The sequence below is a fragment of the Capra hircus genome, chromosome 15, assembly GCF_001704415.2.
Source record: "Capra hircus breed San Clemente chromosome 15, ASM170441v1, whole genome shotgun sequence".
NCBI classification, from domain to species: Eukaryota; Metazoa; Chordata; class Mammalia; order Artiodactyla; family Bovidae; genus Capra; species Capra hircus.
The window spans coordinates 54222384-54240573 of record NC_030822.1 but is presented as its reverse complement, the minus strand read 5'-3'; the positions used below and the strand labels follow the sequence as shown (position 1 = coordinate 54240573).

Below are 18190 nucleotides of genomic sequence, written 5' to 3'. Positions count from 1 at the left end.
CCACCCTGTCCTGGGCCTTACCCCGCCCGTGGGTCTTGGCCTCGATGATCTCACTGATGCGCCCGGAGCCCACGCTGTTCTTGGCCGCCAGCTTCACCTTGTACCACGTGCCGCACTTGAGGCTGTCCAGCCTGAAGGACCGCTCACTCGAGCTGACGAACACATCCTTCCACTCCTCACTGTTGTCCACCGAGTACTGTAGCACGAAGCCTGGCCGGGAGGTTTGCCTGGCTCAGGAGGGGCAGCGTGGGGCCTGGGGTCCCTCAACAGCTGTCATGGGACTGGGCTCTGCAGGGGGCCAGCAGGGGGAACTTTTGGCCGTTAGGATGGGGTGGTTGCCAGTTAGATGCAAAACTGGAAGGATCTTGGGTGAGTTGTAGGACTCGCTCCCACTGGCTCTTGTGTTAGGGTTTAGAAGCCAGGGTGGGGAGGGGAGCAGAAACCGGAGCTGTGAGACTTCAAAGGGGTCCTATTGAGACCCTGCTACTCCGCGTACGGCCCCCTGGCCCCCAAGCATCACTGGGAGCTTGTTAGACATGCAGATTCTCAGCTCCCCCGAATCCGAATCTGTGTTCTTACAAGATCCCCTGGTGATTCATATGCATATTTAAGTTTAAGTATCTAGAACATTTGTTGATTTTATAGGTTTGGAAACTAAGACCCAGAGAAGAAAACAGACTTCCTCAGGTTCACACAGCTCACCATTGGCAGTGCGGGGGTGGGTGTTCTAAAGTCCAGCTGTCTAGGCTGGTATATTTTCCATGGCGCTTGGGTAACTCCCCCGTGGTCCAAACCACCCCTCCTCCCATCACTTCTAAAGCCTTATGAGGACAAGCAGTGGGAGTAAGTGAAACACTTCCTCTGCCCCTGGCCCGGAATTCTCCGCACTCCTCATCCAGGCCCCCCTCACCTCGGATGGAGCTGCCCCCATTGTCACCCGGGATCCAGGTCAGAGTGATGGACGAAGCCGAGGTTTTGGAGACAGTGAGACGGGGCTGGTCCGGGGGAACTGTGAGGGGAGAGTCAGGAGCCCACACCACAAAGAGTTAACCTCTGATGATGGGGGACAGGGGTTCCCTCTTGCTTCCTCCCCAGCTCCTACTCATTCTCCCCTCTACCCCTCCTGCCTCCTCTCCCACGTGGCCCCTCTGATCCACCAAGGGTCTGTCTCCCTGGTGGCTGGTCTATTTTATTTGACAACCCCTCTGTCTCTGTCTTTTTTTCTCTCTCTGTCTCTCTCTTGATGGAATTCCTCCCACTTAGCTATCCCTGTCCCCACCAGAGCCCCGCCCACCTCGCAGGGTCTCAACTCTCAGAGCCCCGCCCACCTCAGGGCCCCACCTCTCAGAGCCCCGCCCACCTCGCAGGCTCTCACCTTGCACCAGAAGGTTGACAATGATGGTGTCGAAGCCACCAGTGTTGGTGGCCGTGCACGTGTAGTAGCCTGAGTCCTCAGCCTTCACCGCGCGCAGCAGCAACGTGCCATTGGTGTGGATGAGCCGGTGCCCATCCATGGACACGGGGATGGCCGAGTCCTCACTGTGGGGGTTGGGGACGGCTTTTGGCAGGCATCCCCTCCCAGAGCCTCCCCCAGGTTTGCAAGCAGTTAGAGCTGGGAGCAGTAAGGCACTGGCTCCGGGACCCTAGATTCTTGGGTTTTCACTCAGCGCTTCCTGGGGATATCTAGGTAACCATGGCCTCTTCAACCGCCCAGGGAAGGGAGATCCATGGCAGCCGACAGGGGCAGCCAGAGAGGCCAGGCTAGCACGAAGGTGTAGCCATGTACCCAGCAAGGGCCTCCCCAGGGCTGGAGATGACTGAGTCAGCCGGAAGGGAGGGACATTAGTTCTTTTCATGGCTCTTCTGCAATGCCCATCTTTGGAGGTCACCATCCCTAAAGGGTCCTGCACACACCTGTCCTTGGTCCACTTTACCGCAGGGGCTGGGTCTCCCACTGAATTGCAAGGTAGCCGCACATCTCTCATCCAGGGTGTTGTCACGGTGCCCCCGAAAGAAATGATCTTTGCTGGGGCTAGAGGGAAGAGAGGATGAGAAGGACTCCATGTTTTCATTTTCATAGGGGAAATCGTTCATTCAGCAAACATTTATCAGATACCTGTTTGGACCAGGTATCATAGGAGGCTCTGAGGAGCCACAGAATGAATACAATCTAGTCCCTGTCTTCGAGTTGCTTACCATCCAAGAGGGAGACAGACACTTCAGATCATTAGAGTGAAACATACTATGGTGGGGGTAGGTACAATAGCCCTGGGAGCAGGAAGGAGGAATGGAGGTGAAGAAGGCCTGGGGTGACTTCTGCAATTGGAAGCTTGGACTTGAATCTTGAAGGCAAAGAAGGAATTCACTAGTTACCAGGGGATAAGAATGGGGGGAAGGGATAGTCAGGGGATTTGGGATCAACATGTACACACCGCTGTATTTAAAATGGATAACCAACAAGGACCTACTGTATAGCACAGGGAACTCTGGTCAGTGTTATGTGGCAGCCTGGATGGGAAGGGAGTTTGGTGGAGAATGGATACATGTATATATTTGGCTGGGTCACCTTGCTGTCCACCTGAAACCATCACAACATTGTTAATGGACTGTAAGCAGAGAAGGAAGGTGTGTCGGAAGGGGGAACAGAACTGAGAGAGGCATGGGGGCCTGAAACCCATGGTGAGTGGTGGGGCTCCAGCCTCCAGGGTGACCCAAGCCCAGGGTGAGTGAAGAGAGGGCAGCAGAGTAGGGGTGGGAGCAGTGAGTGGGAGGAGAAGCTTCTGGGGCTCTGCTGGCACCTTGAGGAGGCTGGGCTTCCTCCTAACGTCACGAGGAGGCTCACAAGGAAGTAGTGACATGTTCAAAGTGGAGTTTTAGAGGAACCCCCGGCTGCCTGCCAAGGATGTTTGATGGCGCTCTAGAGACACTGTTCTAGAGCCAGTTCTGCCCTGTGGCTGGGGTTGGTCCTGGGACCTCTCAGTGGGGTGTGTGTGTGTGTCTTGTGTCTGTGTCTGTGGCGGGGCGGGGGGGTCCCAGGTCCTTTCCCTCCTGGAAGGAGATAAGTTCAGGAGAAGGGGTTGGCAGCACTGCTGGGAGGAGGGATCAGGGGAGGGAGGAAACTTGAGACTTTGTAGAAAGAGCCCCCAGATTGGAGCCAGAAGGGCTGGCCCACCACTCTGCTGTGTTTGAGGGCTGTGCCACTCCGCCTCAGATCTTCTGGAAAATGGGACCACAACCCTCACGTCAGGGCAGCTGCAGGCCCTCCGTTCAGTGCCCGCTGACTCCGAGTTTGAGGCAGGGAGGGCTGACGCCTCTTGTATCTCATCCAGAGGAAGCCGGTTACCCCAGGCGTTGGGCTGGGCTGAGGCAGGCACCAGCCGTCCGAGTCCTAGGCTTGGGGCCTCAGGGTTATAGACACAGGTAGCTGTGGGAGGAGGCAGGGCCAGGAGGGAGGGCCCAGGGAGGCCCAGAGTCAAGGTAGAAGCTGGAAGTCTCAGGCTTGTGTGGCTAAATCCAGTGCCCCAGGGTTGGCATGGGGGAGCCTGGCAGCTATGTGAGGGGGCCTCTGTCTTGGTCTTGGGTTGAGGCCTCAGAACTATCACTGCCTGTAGAGTAGGGGTACACATGCCCCCATGCCACACTTATGCCCAGGTCAGGGGTTCAGTGGGGCATGCTTGAGAGCAATCATGTTCTAATTCACCCCATGCACCCCAACCAGCCCACAGCCTCCTTCGAGGCATGTCCTCTGTAACGTCTGTGATCAGTGGGCTCATGTCAGCCTGAGATGACCAGGCTTTGGAACAAGGGGGCTGTCTTTGCAGCCCTCTGCTCCATGGAAGCAGCATACCCCACCTCCGTCCCCTCTGGAGGAGCTGAGCTGGGGGTAGGGCTAACACCCCTTTCTTTCACCCCCAGAGAAGAGTCTGGAGTGGGGGACCAGGGTACATTCTGCTGGGTGCCCTGACTAGTGGTGTGGCCTCGAGGCTGTTGTGAGCCTTTCTGGGAGTCAGGGGGCAGCAGAGGCCCAGTCTTGGTGGGTGCAGGAGGGAGGCAAGCGGTCAGCCAGCTCCTTACAGTCAGGCCACAGACAGGGTGGAGGGAGACTACTCGTGTTGGGGAGAACCATCATTCTAGAAGGGGCCTTCTGGCTGTTTCTGCCCTCAACCCCGCCCCAGGCTGCTTACCCTTGCCAGCAGGCTCGATGGTCACCTTCTCACTGCTGTTGCCCCGGCCGGCGGAGGTGACGGCGGCCACCCACAGCAGGTACTGCTGCCCGCGGTTTAGGTGGGCGATCCGGTAGAAGAGCTGCTCCGGACTCGTCTCATACTCGCTGGGCGCCTGCAGGGCAGAGGCGAACGCGTACTAAGAGCCAAGGCCCCTGGGTCTCCACCTCCACCCTTCCTGGGGGCCCTGGGCTCAGTGGGGGTGATGGCCAGGGAGATGGGCAGTGGAGACAGGATCCTGCCTAGTTGGCCCTTTCTGATTTTGGAGCAACACTGAACAGCTTGCCCTGGACTTAACCCTGGGCTTGGCCCTGGGCACTGATGGGCCGGCTCTGGCGGTTTGCTGGGTCAGTTTCAGTTCGCCTCTTGGACTGATCCAGTCGCTGGCTGTGATGGCTTCAGGCCAGGAAATGTGAGTGTTTCGGATGGGTGAGAGATGACGGGAGACAGGAGAAGGGAGAATGGAGGGTGGGGGTGCAGTCCCAGGAAAACCCTGAAAAAAGGGCGTCTCTGAGAAGAAGCTAAATGACTGCGTTTGCCTTATTAGGGTTGTAGACAGGCTCCCCCAGCCTGTCCCCACTCAGAGTCACCTCTCGGCCCTACTGCCTAATGTCTCCTTCATTCCTACCACCTGTTCTTGCCACCCACCTCCATTCTGGGGGAGGAAGGGGAGGGAGAGAGAACTATGAGAGCTTCATGGGGCAGCACTTTATTAATGATTATTAGTGGTATAGATCACTGTATATATTTGTAGGTTATATAAATCTATAAAAATTTTTTTAACCAAATGACAGTTTTGACAAGTTGCCAACAAAACAATATCGGATCCCAGTGGTTTTACCATTTGCTTTGATGAAAAGATTATGTTGCCTTGGAAACCAGAGGCTCAGATATTGAAATGAATTTGAGAAGGAGCTTTTGATAAGCGCTAGTTTGCAGACCTCCTGTCAGCCCCTTCCCTGGTGCAGGCGGGATGGGGCTGACTTTCATTTCATTTTATTTTTTGGTCAGCCGCGGGGAAGGGAAAGCAGGACAGCACCAGGGCCTCTTTGAAATCAGGGCGGAAGTCTAGGGAGGGGGAGCAGCCCCTGGAACAGATGGGGGGCCCCGAGGCCAGAGGGAGCTAATAATTAGTTATTTTTGCAGTCAGGGGATGTTGCACACGCATGCCCCCATGCACACACTCTCATGCACACGGATGTGTAGACACATTCAAGCACATGTTGAGGGAGAGATCTCCAGACAGACATGGGGTCACAGAGGGACATTCTTTGCCACCCATGGGAGGGCTGAGGGGCCCAGTGACTTGTAACAGGAGAAAACATCCTTTCTGGTCCCAGACCATCTGTAAGAAGATGCTCAGGAGAGGGCACAGGCATCCCCACCACACACACACAGCTCCCTGGCAGACCCCTCCTGCTGCCTCTCTTGTGGGGAGCTGGCCTTGGGCCCAGGAGCTCCCTGAAAGCCACCTTGAGCCCTGGTAGCTGGGAAGTCCTTTTGGGGTGCAGCGCTCGGGGACCATGTGGTTATCTGCAGGTCATATCTGAGCATGAGGCAGGGCAATAAGGCGGCTTTGATGCCTGTCTGCCTTTCTTACCGTATGGACCACAGTGTCTCTCACGGTTCCTGGGGCCTCAGTTTTCTCTCCTGCAAACTAAGGAAGAAATCCAGCTCCGCCTGCCCTGACTGGTCACAGTGAGGACACCTGAGGCAAGGGGTGTGCAAGTCCTTTGTAAGTGGGGACATGTTCTTCTCCTTTGTAAATGGGGGCATGTGTTTCTGTGAGGGTGGAAGTGTGTGTGCATGTGTAGAGAAAAGTTAAGTATACTTGCTTGTGTCTGTCAGCGTGTACCTGACTCTACATTTGAGTCTACACAGGGCAGGAAAGCTTTGGCTTCCCCTTGAAGGTATTAGCATCTTACCCAGGTCCTGGGTGCCTTCCTTTTCACCTGAATTTCCTTTTAACTCCCCTAATCTCCTGAAATCACTTTCAAAAACATACAACTACACTCCAAAATAAAATCACAGTAATCAAAGGTAAAAGGTTAAAAAAAAAAAAAGGTAAACCTATGCAAGGAGAAACTATAGATTAATTATTTACCCATCTTTCTAATCAAAAAATAAAAAAATAGAAAATCACAAATAGAAAAGTCATAACTAAAATGATTTATAAATTTGAGTTATATGAAAAGAAAACCTATGGTATAATAAAAACTAGAATAAAAAGGCAAGCAATGAGCTGGCAAACACCTGCAACCTATATGAGCAAAAATGGTTATTATCTTTAATATGGAAAGAGCACTTACAAATCAATAAGAAGAAAACCATGATCTACCCAAATAAAAAATGTAGAAAGGACATGAATTGACAATGATCCAAAGATGCAAAAAGCCAAAAAGCACATAACACACAACAGTAATCAGCCTAACTAGTTTAGAATCCAACTGTCAGAAAATGAAAAATATATAATATCTTAGATTAGCATGTGCACAAGGGAAAAATATATGCTACTCATAATGCTGGTGGAAGTGTAAGTTGGTACAAACTTTCTGAAGAGTAGTTTGCAAATGTGCATGCAAACCTCAAAAATATTTATATTTTTTGTGATCTATGGATTCCTATAAAAATTTGTACTAAGAAAATAATAAAACAATGAGCATAAAGACTTTTATGAAGAATTCTCCATGAAAAATTATTTATAATGGTGAAAAACTGAAAATAGATTAAATATAGAACAATTCAGGGACTGGTTAAATAGATTATGTATATTCAGGCACTCAAGATAATATTTTAAAAGAATATTTGATGTCAACTCTATTTCAATAAAAAGAATATTTAATGGTGTAGAAAAGTGCCTACATATACTACATGAAAAATGGAGATTATATAACATTTTATAAATTTTTATCTTAATTTTATAAAAACCAAAACAAAACCATAGTGTACGTGCAGGTCAAGGATTGGAAGATTATACCCCAACACATTGCCAGTGGTTATCTTTAGAGGGTGAGAATGCAAGTAATTTTTATTTTCTTCTCTATTCTTCTATATGTTTATAGAATTTTCTACAATAAAACTGTATTATTTTGATAACCAGAGAAAAACAGCAAATGTATTAAACTGGAAACATTTCTAACAGGACTCAGTGCAGCTCTGGCTAGCCTTGGCCAGCCCCAGGGTGTAATTCCTGGTATCTTGCACCTCATGCAGTTTCCCACCTCTATTCTGAGAATTCTGCACACACAAGGTCACGCATTCCAGTATGTATGCACACACTCAGACTCAGACGCACGTGCATCTGCCTCTCATCCCACAATCATTCCCACAGTCCTGCTTCATCCCATGTACATGAGTGTGTCCTCAGTCCTGGAGCTCTTTCATAAATGAATTTGTGATGCAGTTGCTTGGAACCTGGAGTATATTTCCGTAAAACGATCGCATCCCATAACTGCAGGTGGTGGTTAGGTTCCCTGGCTCCTTGTTCAGCCCAGTCCTTGCTTTGCAACATGGCTGAACTGAGTTCTCATCACGCCAGCACATCTGCCCCCCACCCGCAGGAGAGAGGTGGTTCCTCCACGCTTGAGACATGAAGGGGAAGGAGGGAGGGTCCCCGGATCTGCAGTAGCAGGAGGAGGGCATGGGGACCAGGGGCTCTGCTCTGGAGCCTGGGAGAGGTGTCCCCACCAGTGGATTGGGGCTCTTGGAGACTGAGTTAATGAGGACGCTCTGCTCCCAGACACCAATCCCTTTGAAAGACTTCATTATCAGAGGAGGTAATGCACATACAGACCCAAGCTGGAGAAGGAGTTCCCACCCTCTCAAAACTTTATGAAGGGAAATTTGCCCAATGTCTAAGACTTCACCATTGCTAGGCTGCTAGCGATTCATTCATCAAATGTATGTCCTGGACAAGGATGTTCCAGGCACAGTGTCCTATGGCTGGGGACCTGGAGATGAAAAGATGCCGCCCTTGTCCTCACAGGGCCCCGCAGACCAGTGTGGGAGACAGGTGAGTGAGCGGGCAATGCCGTTTAACACATTCAGCGTGCGCTAGAGGATGAAGAACATGCCGTGGCTGGTAGGATCAGTAGGGGCAGAGGTGCAGGGGTGTGAAAGGCAGAGCAGGTGTCCAGAATGGTGACCAGCCTAGTGTAAAAAGAGCCTGGAAGGTATGTGTGTACTGGGGGGAGGGGCGGAGGGGGGCAAAGAGGGGCAGAAAACACAGCTGAACACGTTAACTGGAAAATTGTCACACACACCCACCCCCCAACAATGACAGAGTTTTTAACCTAACATCTGCAGACCCCATGACCCAGCAGTTCCTTTCACAGGCCCAACAGGAATATATACACCAGAGCACCAAGAGACACGGAGTTCACAATAGCACCAACTGCAGTAGCCCCAAACGGAAAACTATTCAAATGCCTGTCAGTGGAGAATTATAAATAAACTGAGATATATACATGTAATTGAAAACTATACAGAAGTGAGAGTGAATAATCTCTAACCACACACAACAATATGGATGAAATTCACAAATTCAAACTAATGTTGGGTCAAAGAAGTCAGGCAGATTTTAGATATATATACATATATAATCCCAGGGACGGGGGAGCCTGGTGGGAGGCCATCTATTGGGTCGCACAGAGTCGGACACAACTGAAGCAACTTAGCAGCATATATATATATATAAAATGCATGCGTGTATACACACATATAATGCATGCGTGTATACACACATATAATGCATGCGTGTATACACACATATAATGCATGCATGTACACACACATATAATGCATGCGTGTATACACACATATAACGCACACATGTATACATACATATAATGCATGCGTATATATAATGCATGCGTCCATGCGTGCTCAGTCTCTTCAGTCATGTCCAACACTTTGAGACCCCATGGACTGGAGCCTGACAGGCTCCTCTGTCCATAGGATTCTCCAGGCAAGAGTATTGGAATGAGTTTCCATGTCCTGCTCCAGGGGATATTCCTGACCCAGGGATCAAAACCAAATCTCCTGCATTGCAGGCAGATTCTTTACCCACGAAGCCAACTGGGAAGCCCATATATATTGTGTATTTGTACTTCATATCGTATTCATCTGAAGTCAGGATGATGGTTATACCTGTAGGGGGAGGGTTTCTGGGGTGTTGCCCTATTTCCTGCTCTGGGAATCCCCCCACTCAGTGCCTGGAAGTGCTATGAAAATTCATGGAGCTGTACAGTCATCATATGTGTACTTTCCTGCATGTGAAATAGTGACGGTGAGGATGGAGAAGAGGGGGCGGAGTCACTGAAAAGACATTACTGGGCTTCTCCTCTGGGAATAGAGCTATGGCCCCACTGGTGAGGGGTGGGGCTGCCTATGGCTCAGAGGGTAATTCAGAAAGACCACAGGAAAGCGGAGAGCGGGGGACGAGATGATGACACAATTACCGAGCAATTTCAGGGCAGCTTTCTGGGCTGTCAGAAGCTGATCTGCAGGTGCTGGGGCTGCCGTCACATCACTAGTTGCTGAAGGAGAGGGAAGCCGGCTTTCTCCTGCTCCCTGATCTCCCCCATCCTGAGTACATCTCTCAACAGTACTCACGCCCCTGCCCCCGGGAGCATCCCCTCTGCTCCCCTCACTAGCCTGGAAGCATCCCAAGGGCACGTGTTTCTTTGCACTTGCTCTCACAACTAGAACAGGTATACTACAGATCAGCCACCAGCAGAACTCTGTGACTGAGTGGCTGGAGATAAGGAAAGGGGCAGAGGGGAAGATGCCTGTTATGGGATGTGGGTGCATGACCACCTGCATGAGATGAGAACCTGGATGAGAACCTGCCCTCATCCTATCCTCCCTCTTAGCAGCCCTTGGTGGAGGGCAGGGGCCAGCCCCCCGCACTGTGCCCCAGTGCCAGGAGGCTCCTTACTTTAAACTCCCAGGTTTGGGAAGGCAGCGCCCAGAGAGAGATGCCCTGGTCTTCCCCCAGCTGTCCCCCGTCTTTTCCCCTCTTTAACTGGATCCATGCTGAGTGGGCCACTTGGGGCAGACCTTCAGCAGCCCTCTAAGCCCAGACTGGCCATGCTGAAAAGCTGAGTCACCTCCAAAAGCCATGGGCTAGCGAGTGCTCAGTCCAGAGCTCTGGGATCTGCTGGGAGCTTCCTTGGTCAGCCAGACCAGAAGAGCTGAGGCCCTGTCCTCCCTCTCCCACCTGCTTGAAGGAGACCCCTACTCAAATAAGCCTCCAGGGCTTGTGATAATCTTGCAGTCCCTGGAACAGAGGACTGACCCAAGATGGACCTGGGTAAGGCTTCAACCACTCTTGGGTGACCGGTGCCCATACTTATCCATGAATCAAGTCGAAACACAGATATAAGCAGCCCCAGGATTTGGCCCAGAAGCAGCTGATCTATAGGGTACTTTCCTTTTCCCCTGCCCTGCTCAACATTCAGCCCTGGGCCCACTTACCGGCTGGCCAGACCCGGGACTGGAGCAGAAGATGGTGTACTTGCGGATCACCCCGTTGGGCTTGGTTGGGGGGAGCCACGACACGACCACACTGCTGGCGGATGAAGGAACAGCCTTGATGCCAGCGGGGGGACCTGGAACTGAGCAGGGGGAAGGTGGGGTCAGTTTAGCGAACGGAGGAACAAAGCCTTTAGGAAACAATGACAAGGTGGAGACAGTAAGGCAGATTAATCTGGGAGAGCTCCCTAAAGGAGGCATTTTTGAGCTCTGGTTTAAAGGAGGAGGTTCTAGCATGGCAAACAGGTGAGAGGATAAAGGTGATCATTAGGGGCTTGGAACAAAATCTCTGAGATGGAGGCATTGGGAGCAACCAGCTGCAGAACTCTTTGGCCAGAACCAAGAACTTAAGATACACAGGAAAGAAACAGAGCCCATAATGAATTCATCTTGATCCCAGTGATCCTAACCTGATCCCCTAGCCAATGCTCTACTAACTAAGCTTGTATTTAGGCCAGATATACTGGTCACTTTGCTCTTTTTGGCCTGTGAGCTCCTTGAGGCTGGGGACTCTAGAGACTCACAGAGCAGGCCTCCTCCTGAGGGTCAAAGGTCAGTGGTCAGCCAGTGGGTGACTATGCTTCCTGCCATGTACTTGGGATACTGCCCTTGGGGTGCTAGGCAGGCTCCTTCTCTTTTCAGGAGGGAAAATCTACTTTAGAATTGGCTGAGAAACCCATCCCAAGTGGATCTGAGCCATATGGATCTGAGTCATGTGACCTCCCCTTGCTCCCATGCTGGGCCTGCCTGGCCTGGCTGGGACCCCAGGGCCTGGAGCCTAGCAGCATCCTGTTTCCAGCCCATACCCTCCTTTGTCTTTTCCTTGTATTGCTGTAACTTGTCTTCTCTCCTGGGAGCTTTCATGCTCCTTGAAGGTTGTGATGGTATCCTATTCAACTTATTTTATCTCTCTGAGCCTCAGTTTCTCCATCTATATGGACATAACAACCACATTAAAGGTTTGTAGTGAGAATCAGTGCTAATTAAGATAAAGCACCTGGCAGGGTGCCTAACACAGAAGAGACTCAATAAATCGTAACAGTTAGTACTTTTGCACTCCCTTCCTGCGCTTTCAGCTTTTAGCACCTACCGCAATTTTTAAAAAAGCTAATAAGTGGTCAACAATTCTAGGTTAAATAAAATAATTAGAAACAGTATCATCCATCCAGGGGCCTGAGCCCAGAAGCTGGCAGTCATCCTTGACTCTGCTGTTCCTCACTACTACAGCCTTGCCATTTACTTCTGCTAGAGGTCTCTGCTGTTCTGGGAGGCAGGGGGTGGGTGTCTATGGATGGCCACTGGGGCACCTGCCCTGTTCAAGTCTTCTCTGTCCTTGCACACTTCTTTCTTACCAGTTATTAAGAGAAATATGTTGGAATCTCCCACCGTGATTGTAGTTTTATCTATTTATCCTTGTTGTTCTGTTGGGTTTTGTTTTTGTGTATTTTGAGGTTATGTTATTAGGTTCGTAAAAATTTACAACTGTTTTATTTGCCTGGTAAATTAAGTCTTTTATCATAACAAAAGTGTCCTTCTAAGAATGATTTTTGCCTTAAAGCATACTATATCTGATATTAATATTCCAGTTTTCTCTTAGTTTTGTATGGTACATGTTTTATCTTTTTCCATACTTAACTTTTCTACACCTTTATGTTTTGATGTCTCCTAAAAATAGCACATATTTGAGTTTTGCTTCACTGCTAGCCAGTCTGGCAGTCTTTATCTTTTAACTGGAGAATTTAGCCAATTTATCTTACTACTGATACATTTGGGTTTAACTATCCCACCTTACTGACTATTTTCTATTTGTCCCAGTTCAGTTCAGTTCAGTTGCTCAGTTGTGTCCGACTCTTTGCGACCCCATGAATCGCAGCACACCAGGCCTCCCTGTCCATCACCATCTCCCGGAGTTCACTCAGACTCACATCCATCGAGTCAGTGATGCCATCCAGCCATCTCATCCTCTGTCGTCCCCTTCTCCTCCTGCCCCCAATCCCTCCCAGCATCAGAGTCTTTTCCAATGAGTCAGCTCTTCGCATGAGGTGGCCAAAGTCCTGGAGCTTCAGCTTTAGCATCAGTCCTTCCAAAGAAATCCCAGGGCTGATCTCCTTCAGAATGGACGGGTTGGATCTCCTTGCCCACCTACTGTTTTACTTTCTACTGTCCTTTGTGCCCTCCTTTGGACTATGCATTAAAAGAAACTCTGTTTCCCCCTTCTATTTGTTATTATGCACTCTTTCATAACTTTTAGATTATGTGAGTCTCTGACTTACCAAAGTCTAGTAACTGCCGCTTTTCTTCTCAGATAATGCAAGGACTTGGAATTTCCATTTACTGTCTCTCAATTTACATGCCATTGTTATATATTTTAATTCTGTAAATATTTGGACACCCCTTTCAAGGTAATTACATCATCATCATTTTATGCAATCAATATTGATTCCAATTTACCCATATATCCACCATTAATTGCTCTTCTTTCCTTTCTTCCCACATCACTGAGCTTCTGTCTGGGATCCTTTTCCTTCCAGTTAAAGAATACCCTTTAGTATTTCTTTCAGGGCAGCTATGTTGGTGATAAGTTCTCTCAGTTTTTGTTTGTCTGAAAACGTCTTGATTTCACCTTAATCTTGAAAAATATTTTTAAAAGGTATAAAGTCACAGGTTGATAACTACTTTTTTTTTTTTCATACATACTTTAAATATCTCATTGTGTTGTTTTCTGGCTTCCGCTGTTTCTGATAAGTTAGCGGACAGTCTTATTTTTGCTCCTTTGAAGGTAACTGGTTTTTTCATCCTCTGGTGGCTTTTAAGATTTTTCTCTATTTGTTTATTTTTCAGTAGCTTTATTATGATAAGCCTAGGTGTGTACTTTGAGTGATTCCTTGTGAAGGTGGTAGAGCTTCTTGCATTTGGGCTTGATATCATTCACAGCTTTGAAAAGTTTTCAGATATTTTATCTTCTCCTCCATTTTCTTTATCCTCTTTGGGCTATCTTCTCACATCTTCTATGTCCTTGATATTCAGAATGTGGTCCATGGATTAGCAGCAGTGTCGCCTGGGAGCATGTTAGAAATGCAGGATCTCAGGTTGCACCCTAGACCCGCTAAATCAGAATCTAAATTTTAACATGATTCCTCAAGTGATTTGTATGCACAGTAAAGTTTGGAAGTCATTGCTCTATGTCTTTTTTGCTCTTTTATTTTCCATTCATTCGTCCTTTTCTGCTTCATTGGATATTATCTTCTGACCTGTCTTCTAGTTCACTAGTTATCTCTTCAGCTGTGTCTAATTTGTTATTAAGCCCATCTAGTGAGTTCTTAATTTCAGATATTAGTAGTTTTTGTTTCTAGATTTTTTATTTCACAGCTTCCAATGCTCTTAAAATTTAATGAAACCCATTTGGAACTCTTGCAGAGCTGCTGCTTTTGTCTTTTTCTGCTGGCGTTTATTCACATTGTCCCCACTGTTTTTATGGTATGCCAGACACACTAGTGGCAAAGTTGTTTGTGGAAATAATTTGAGGTCTCAGATGATATAATCATCCTAAAGAGAGAATTCATGTTTGCGTCCAACAGGCACCTTCACTCTGGGACACTAGCAACCTGAGGTCACCTCATTCTAATTTCTAGGACTGAGAGGATCTGAGGCTGAGCGGTTTACTTTTGGTCCACTTTTAGAGTTCTGCCCTTCATGATCTCAGCTCAAAGCAGGCTGGGGTGGGGAGCAGAGGAGGGTCTGCGTGGTAGCAGGCCCTGGCCTCCAGTGCATGTCTTTCTGGCACTGCTCAGCTTCTCAGTCACTGCCTCTAGACTCAGCAAGCATCCCCCAGGGGAGCAGCTGTCCCAAATACCAAGATCACCTCCTGGGCCTCTATTCTCCCCTGGATCCTGGCCCAGTAACTCTTCACTTTCCTGCCAGCTCTCTGATTACCTTCAAGCAAGTATGTAAAAATATTTTATTCAGATTTCCTAGTGTCCTCAACGAGGAGGAGAGTGGACTGGAGTTACACTCTCTACCATTCCTGGAAGTGGAACCCTTCGATATGTTTCCCTAAACCTGCCCCTCCTCCCTTCATCCTCATTGCTGCTGCCCTTCCACACACCTTCCTTTTCTTTGCCTGGAGGCCCACAGGTTCTAAGAGGCCTCTCCCAACCCAGTTCTTATCCCCTATTCCCTTCCCATGACCAATCCTCAATGCTTCTACAAGAGTTATCATCTAGTTCATGCCTCTTCCTCAGTTACAAACCTTTAAAGTGGTCCCAAGTCCAACCCAACTTTGCACTCTGAGGCCATATAGATAGGTCTGGTATTCACAGGGCAGATGAGCAGCAGGCAAGAGGTTTCGAGCTAAAGAACTGAGTATAGTCAAGCCAGCCTGAAACCAAGCTCAGACTAAGAGATCTGGACTTAAGAAGTGAGCTTGAATTGATATGCCTGCATTTTATCTTGCTTTTCTCTAAATTCCCTGTCAATTTTTTTTTCCTTTGGCAAAATCCTGAGGGGGCCTGGTGGGGGTGGTGTGTGGGAAGTTGCAGTGTCTTCTGATTAGGATATTTGTCCAAGGTGCCATGGCAGAGTTGGAACTAGAACGTGGACCTGTCTGCTTTCCAAGTCAGCTGAGTAATAACTATGACTTCTACCTACAAACTGCAGAACCTGGTGGTGGTGGAGCAGTAAAGGTGGGGTGGGCTCGCTCGCCTGCCTACTCCTCTGCCATCGTTTCTCCCTAATCCTTGCAAACAGAGTCTCACTCTTGCTTGGGTCACCCGGGCTCCTCCACCCTTCAGAGAAAGCCGTCTCCATCACCCACACCAGAGGATTTATCATGCTTAGAGTAAGTCAGCCATGAATTCCATTCTCCTCTCAGTGACTGGCTTCACGAGAGGCATATTGCCCTGCTGTTGTGATGGGAAATGAGCATAAGTCTGCTGAGGGGGTTTCTGGGAAAGGTCTCTTTTACTCCCAAGAGACGCACGCCCATAGGAAGAGACTGCTTCTCTCTGAACTCTGTCTTGTCTGGCGTGATGCCTGGAGCTGCAGGCATCTTGAAATCATGGGAGGAACAGCTGACAGGCTGAGGATGGCAGAGCAGAAAAGATGGGAACCAGTGAGTTACCCAACCCCAGAGCTGCCCTACTCGAGACTTCTTGTTATGTGTGATAATAAATGTGCTTATTGCGTCAATCTTTTTTTAGTTGCATTACTCACAACCAAAAGCTTCCTAACTGACACAAATGGTGTGATGGAAAGTTAGAGGCTGGGGAGGCAGGAAAGCTCTCCTTTGCCACCCGTCAGTTCTGTGACCTGCAGCAAGTTGTTTTAGCTCTCAAGGCCTCTGTTTTCTCATCTCTAAAATGGAAATAATACCCTCCCCAAAGGGCTATTGGAAGGTTGCTGCTGCTGCTCAGATGCGAGTCGTGTCTGACTCTTTGCAACTCCATGGACTGTAGCCCGCCAGGCTCCTCTGTCCATGGGATTCTCCTGGCAAGAATACTGGAGTGGGCTGCCACTTCCTCCTCCAGGGGATCTTCCCAACCCAGGAATCAAACCTGCGTCTCTTACACTGGGAGGCAAATTCCTTACCATTACCATTCTTTGCCACCCGGGAAGCCAGGTGCTGGAAAGTTAAATCACGCTTATGATGGCACATCACACACATGTCAAGTTATGACCATTGTTCTGGATGAGATCTCATCTGACAGTGGGTTCCTTTTGGCTTAGGCTTCCCCCAAGGGCACCTGGGTCCACCGGAAGTAGTCGTTTCATTGCCAGCTCTGGGTAAACCAACTACCATTTGCCAGCACCTGACATTTTAGAAAGGATTCTATGGTTAGGCTGTTTCTTACATCTAGATGAGGCGAACCAGCTGACAGGTTTTATCATGAGGAAACTGAGGGGCAGAGAGGTTAGTGACTTGCCAACAAGTGGCAGGGCTGGGGCACCCATATCTGCTCCTCCCACCCCATGAAGCTGCCACCTTAGGAGCCTGGCCCCTGCTGTGTGTGCCCCTGTGACTCCATAGGCAGCTCTGGTGGGGGGGGGACAGCTTCTTGGAGGGAGGGTTGTGCTCCTCGACTTTGGGTTCCCTCCTGGGTCTCACCTTGGTCAGTCAAACACGTGGAGATGCTTCTAACTCAGGCCTTTGGAATTGTCGTGGTTGTTTAGTCACTAAGTCATGTCCAACTCTTCCGCAACCCCATGAACCATAGCCCACCAGGCTCCTCTGTCCCTGGAATTTCCCAAGCAAGATTACCAGAGTGGGTTGCTATTTTCTTCTCCAGGGGATCTTCCTGACCCGGGGATTGAACCCAAGTCTCTTGATTGGCAGGTGGATTCTTTTTCCACTGAGCCTCCTGGGCAGTCCCTTGCATCAGAATAGGATGCAAGAAAGTCTGGAGGTCTGGGTGGTTAATTTCTAGAGGCCAGAAGGTGCCAGTGTATGTGTGTCCCTGAGGCCCTTGAAAGGGGGCAGGCTCCGAGCACCATCCCCGGTAGGTCTCCACACAAGAGCAGGTGGCTCTGCCTGGAGCTGTCCCAGGAAACCTTGATGCGGGGATTAATGACAGGAAAAGTAGGGCAGGCAGGTTGGTAAATATTTAATTGCTAAGAGCTTAAGTGGGGGGAGGGGGCTGATCTGATGGAAAGGGAGGGACTTAGGGAGAGTGGGGAGCATTAATCACAGTTAGTCCCATCACCAAGTCACCAAGCTGGTCTGCACTGGGAGAGGTCCACTATCACTCCCAGCCTGAGCTGCCCCTCTGTAACTCCTCTCACCCCTCCAGCTCCTTCTGCCAAATTGTCTGGATAGGACCTAGACCACAGGTCTCTGTATCCTTTGAAAAAACCAAGGCTGAATTGGAAAGAGACCAAAATGCCAACCTTGGTTACTGTTTATGAAGCACCCACTGGATGCAAGGCATGTCATATCAATTGACTCTTTAACCACATTGCACCTGGCTAAGGAGAATTAGAATCAACTAAGTGTTGGGGTTGGCGGGGTGAGGAAGGACGTGGAAGAGGAGTCCAGAGCTGCAAAGGGTCACATATGGTACCTCCTCTTCCCAGTGAGGCCCCTTGAGGGGTACAACTCTGACCTGGGTGGGAAGTCTGACCCTTGTCTGGACCTGATCCCTCCTGGGCTGACTCAGCTCCCAGCCTCTCCCCATCTGGCTGCATCACTCTACCCTGGGGGTTTGGCTCCTTATCTCCCTTTTCTTCCAGGGGCAGGGCTTTGAGACCACAGATCCAAATGCAGGCACATCCCAGGCCTGAGAGTGTACCCCCAGCCACACACCCATCAGAGTCTAGGGCCTGGCCCACTCACTCTGGGGCCTCTGAAGCATGATCGCCAAGCCCCTAACCTAGGTGATGTTCCCATTCCTGGCATCCCCAATCATCTGTATCCAGAGAAGACCATGCTGAACCCTGCA

At 49.5% G+C, this 18190-nt stretch overlaps 1 protein-coding gene across 1 annotated transcript in view; it reads right to left on the bottom strand.

Moving 5' to 3' along the window:
* DSCAML1 (DS cell adhesion molecule like 1) overlaps positions 1–18190 on the bottom strand; it is a 364704-nt gene that overhangs the window by 10940 nt on the left and 335574 nt on the right. The window contains exons 20-25 of the mRNA XM_018059732.1: positions 10701–10840; positions 4185–4338; positions 1915–2032; positions 1376–1539; positions 911–1009; positions 22–210 (exon numbers count right to left, since the gene is read on the bottom strand). Coding sequence (XP_017915221.1) covers positions 22–210; positions 911–1009; positions 1376–1539; positions 1915–2032; positions 4185–4338; positions 10701–10840 — 864 coding nt within the window. The remainder of the gene's footprint in view (positions 1–21; positions 211–910; positions 1010–1375; positions 1540–1914; positions 2033–4184; positions 4339–10700; positions 10841–18190) is intronic.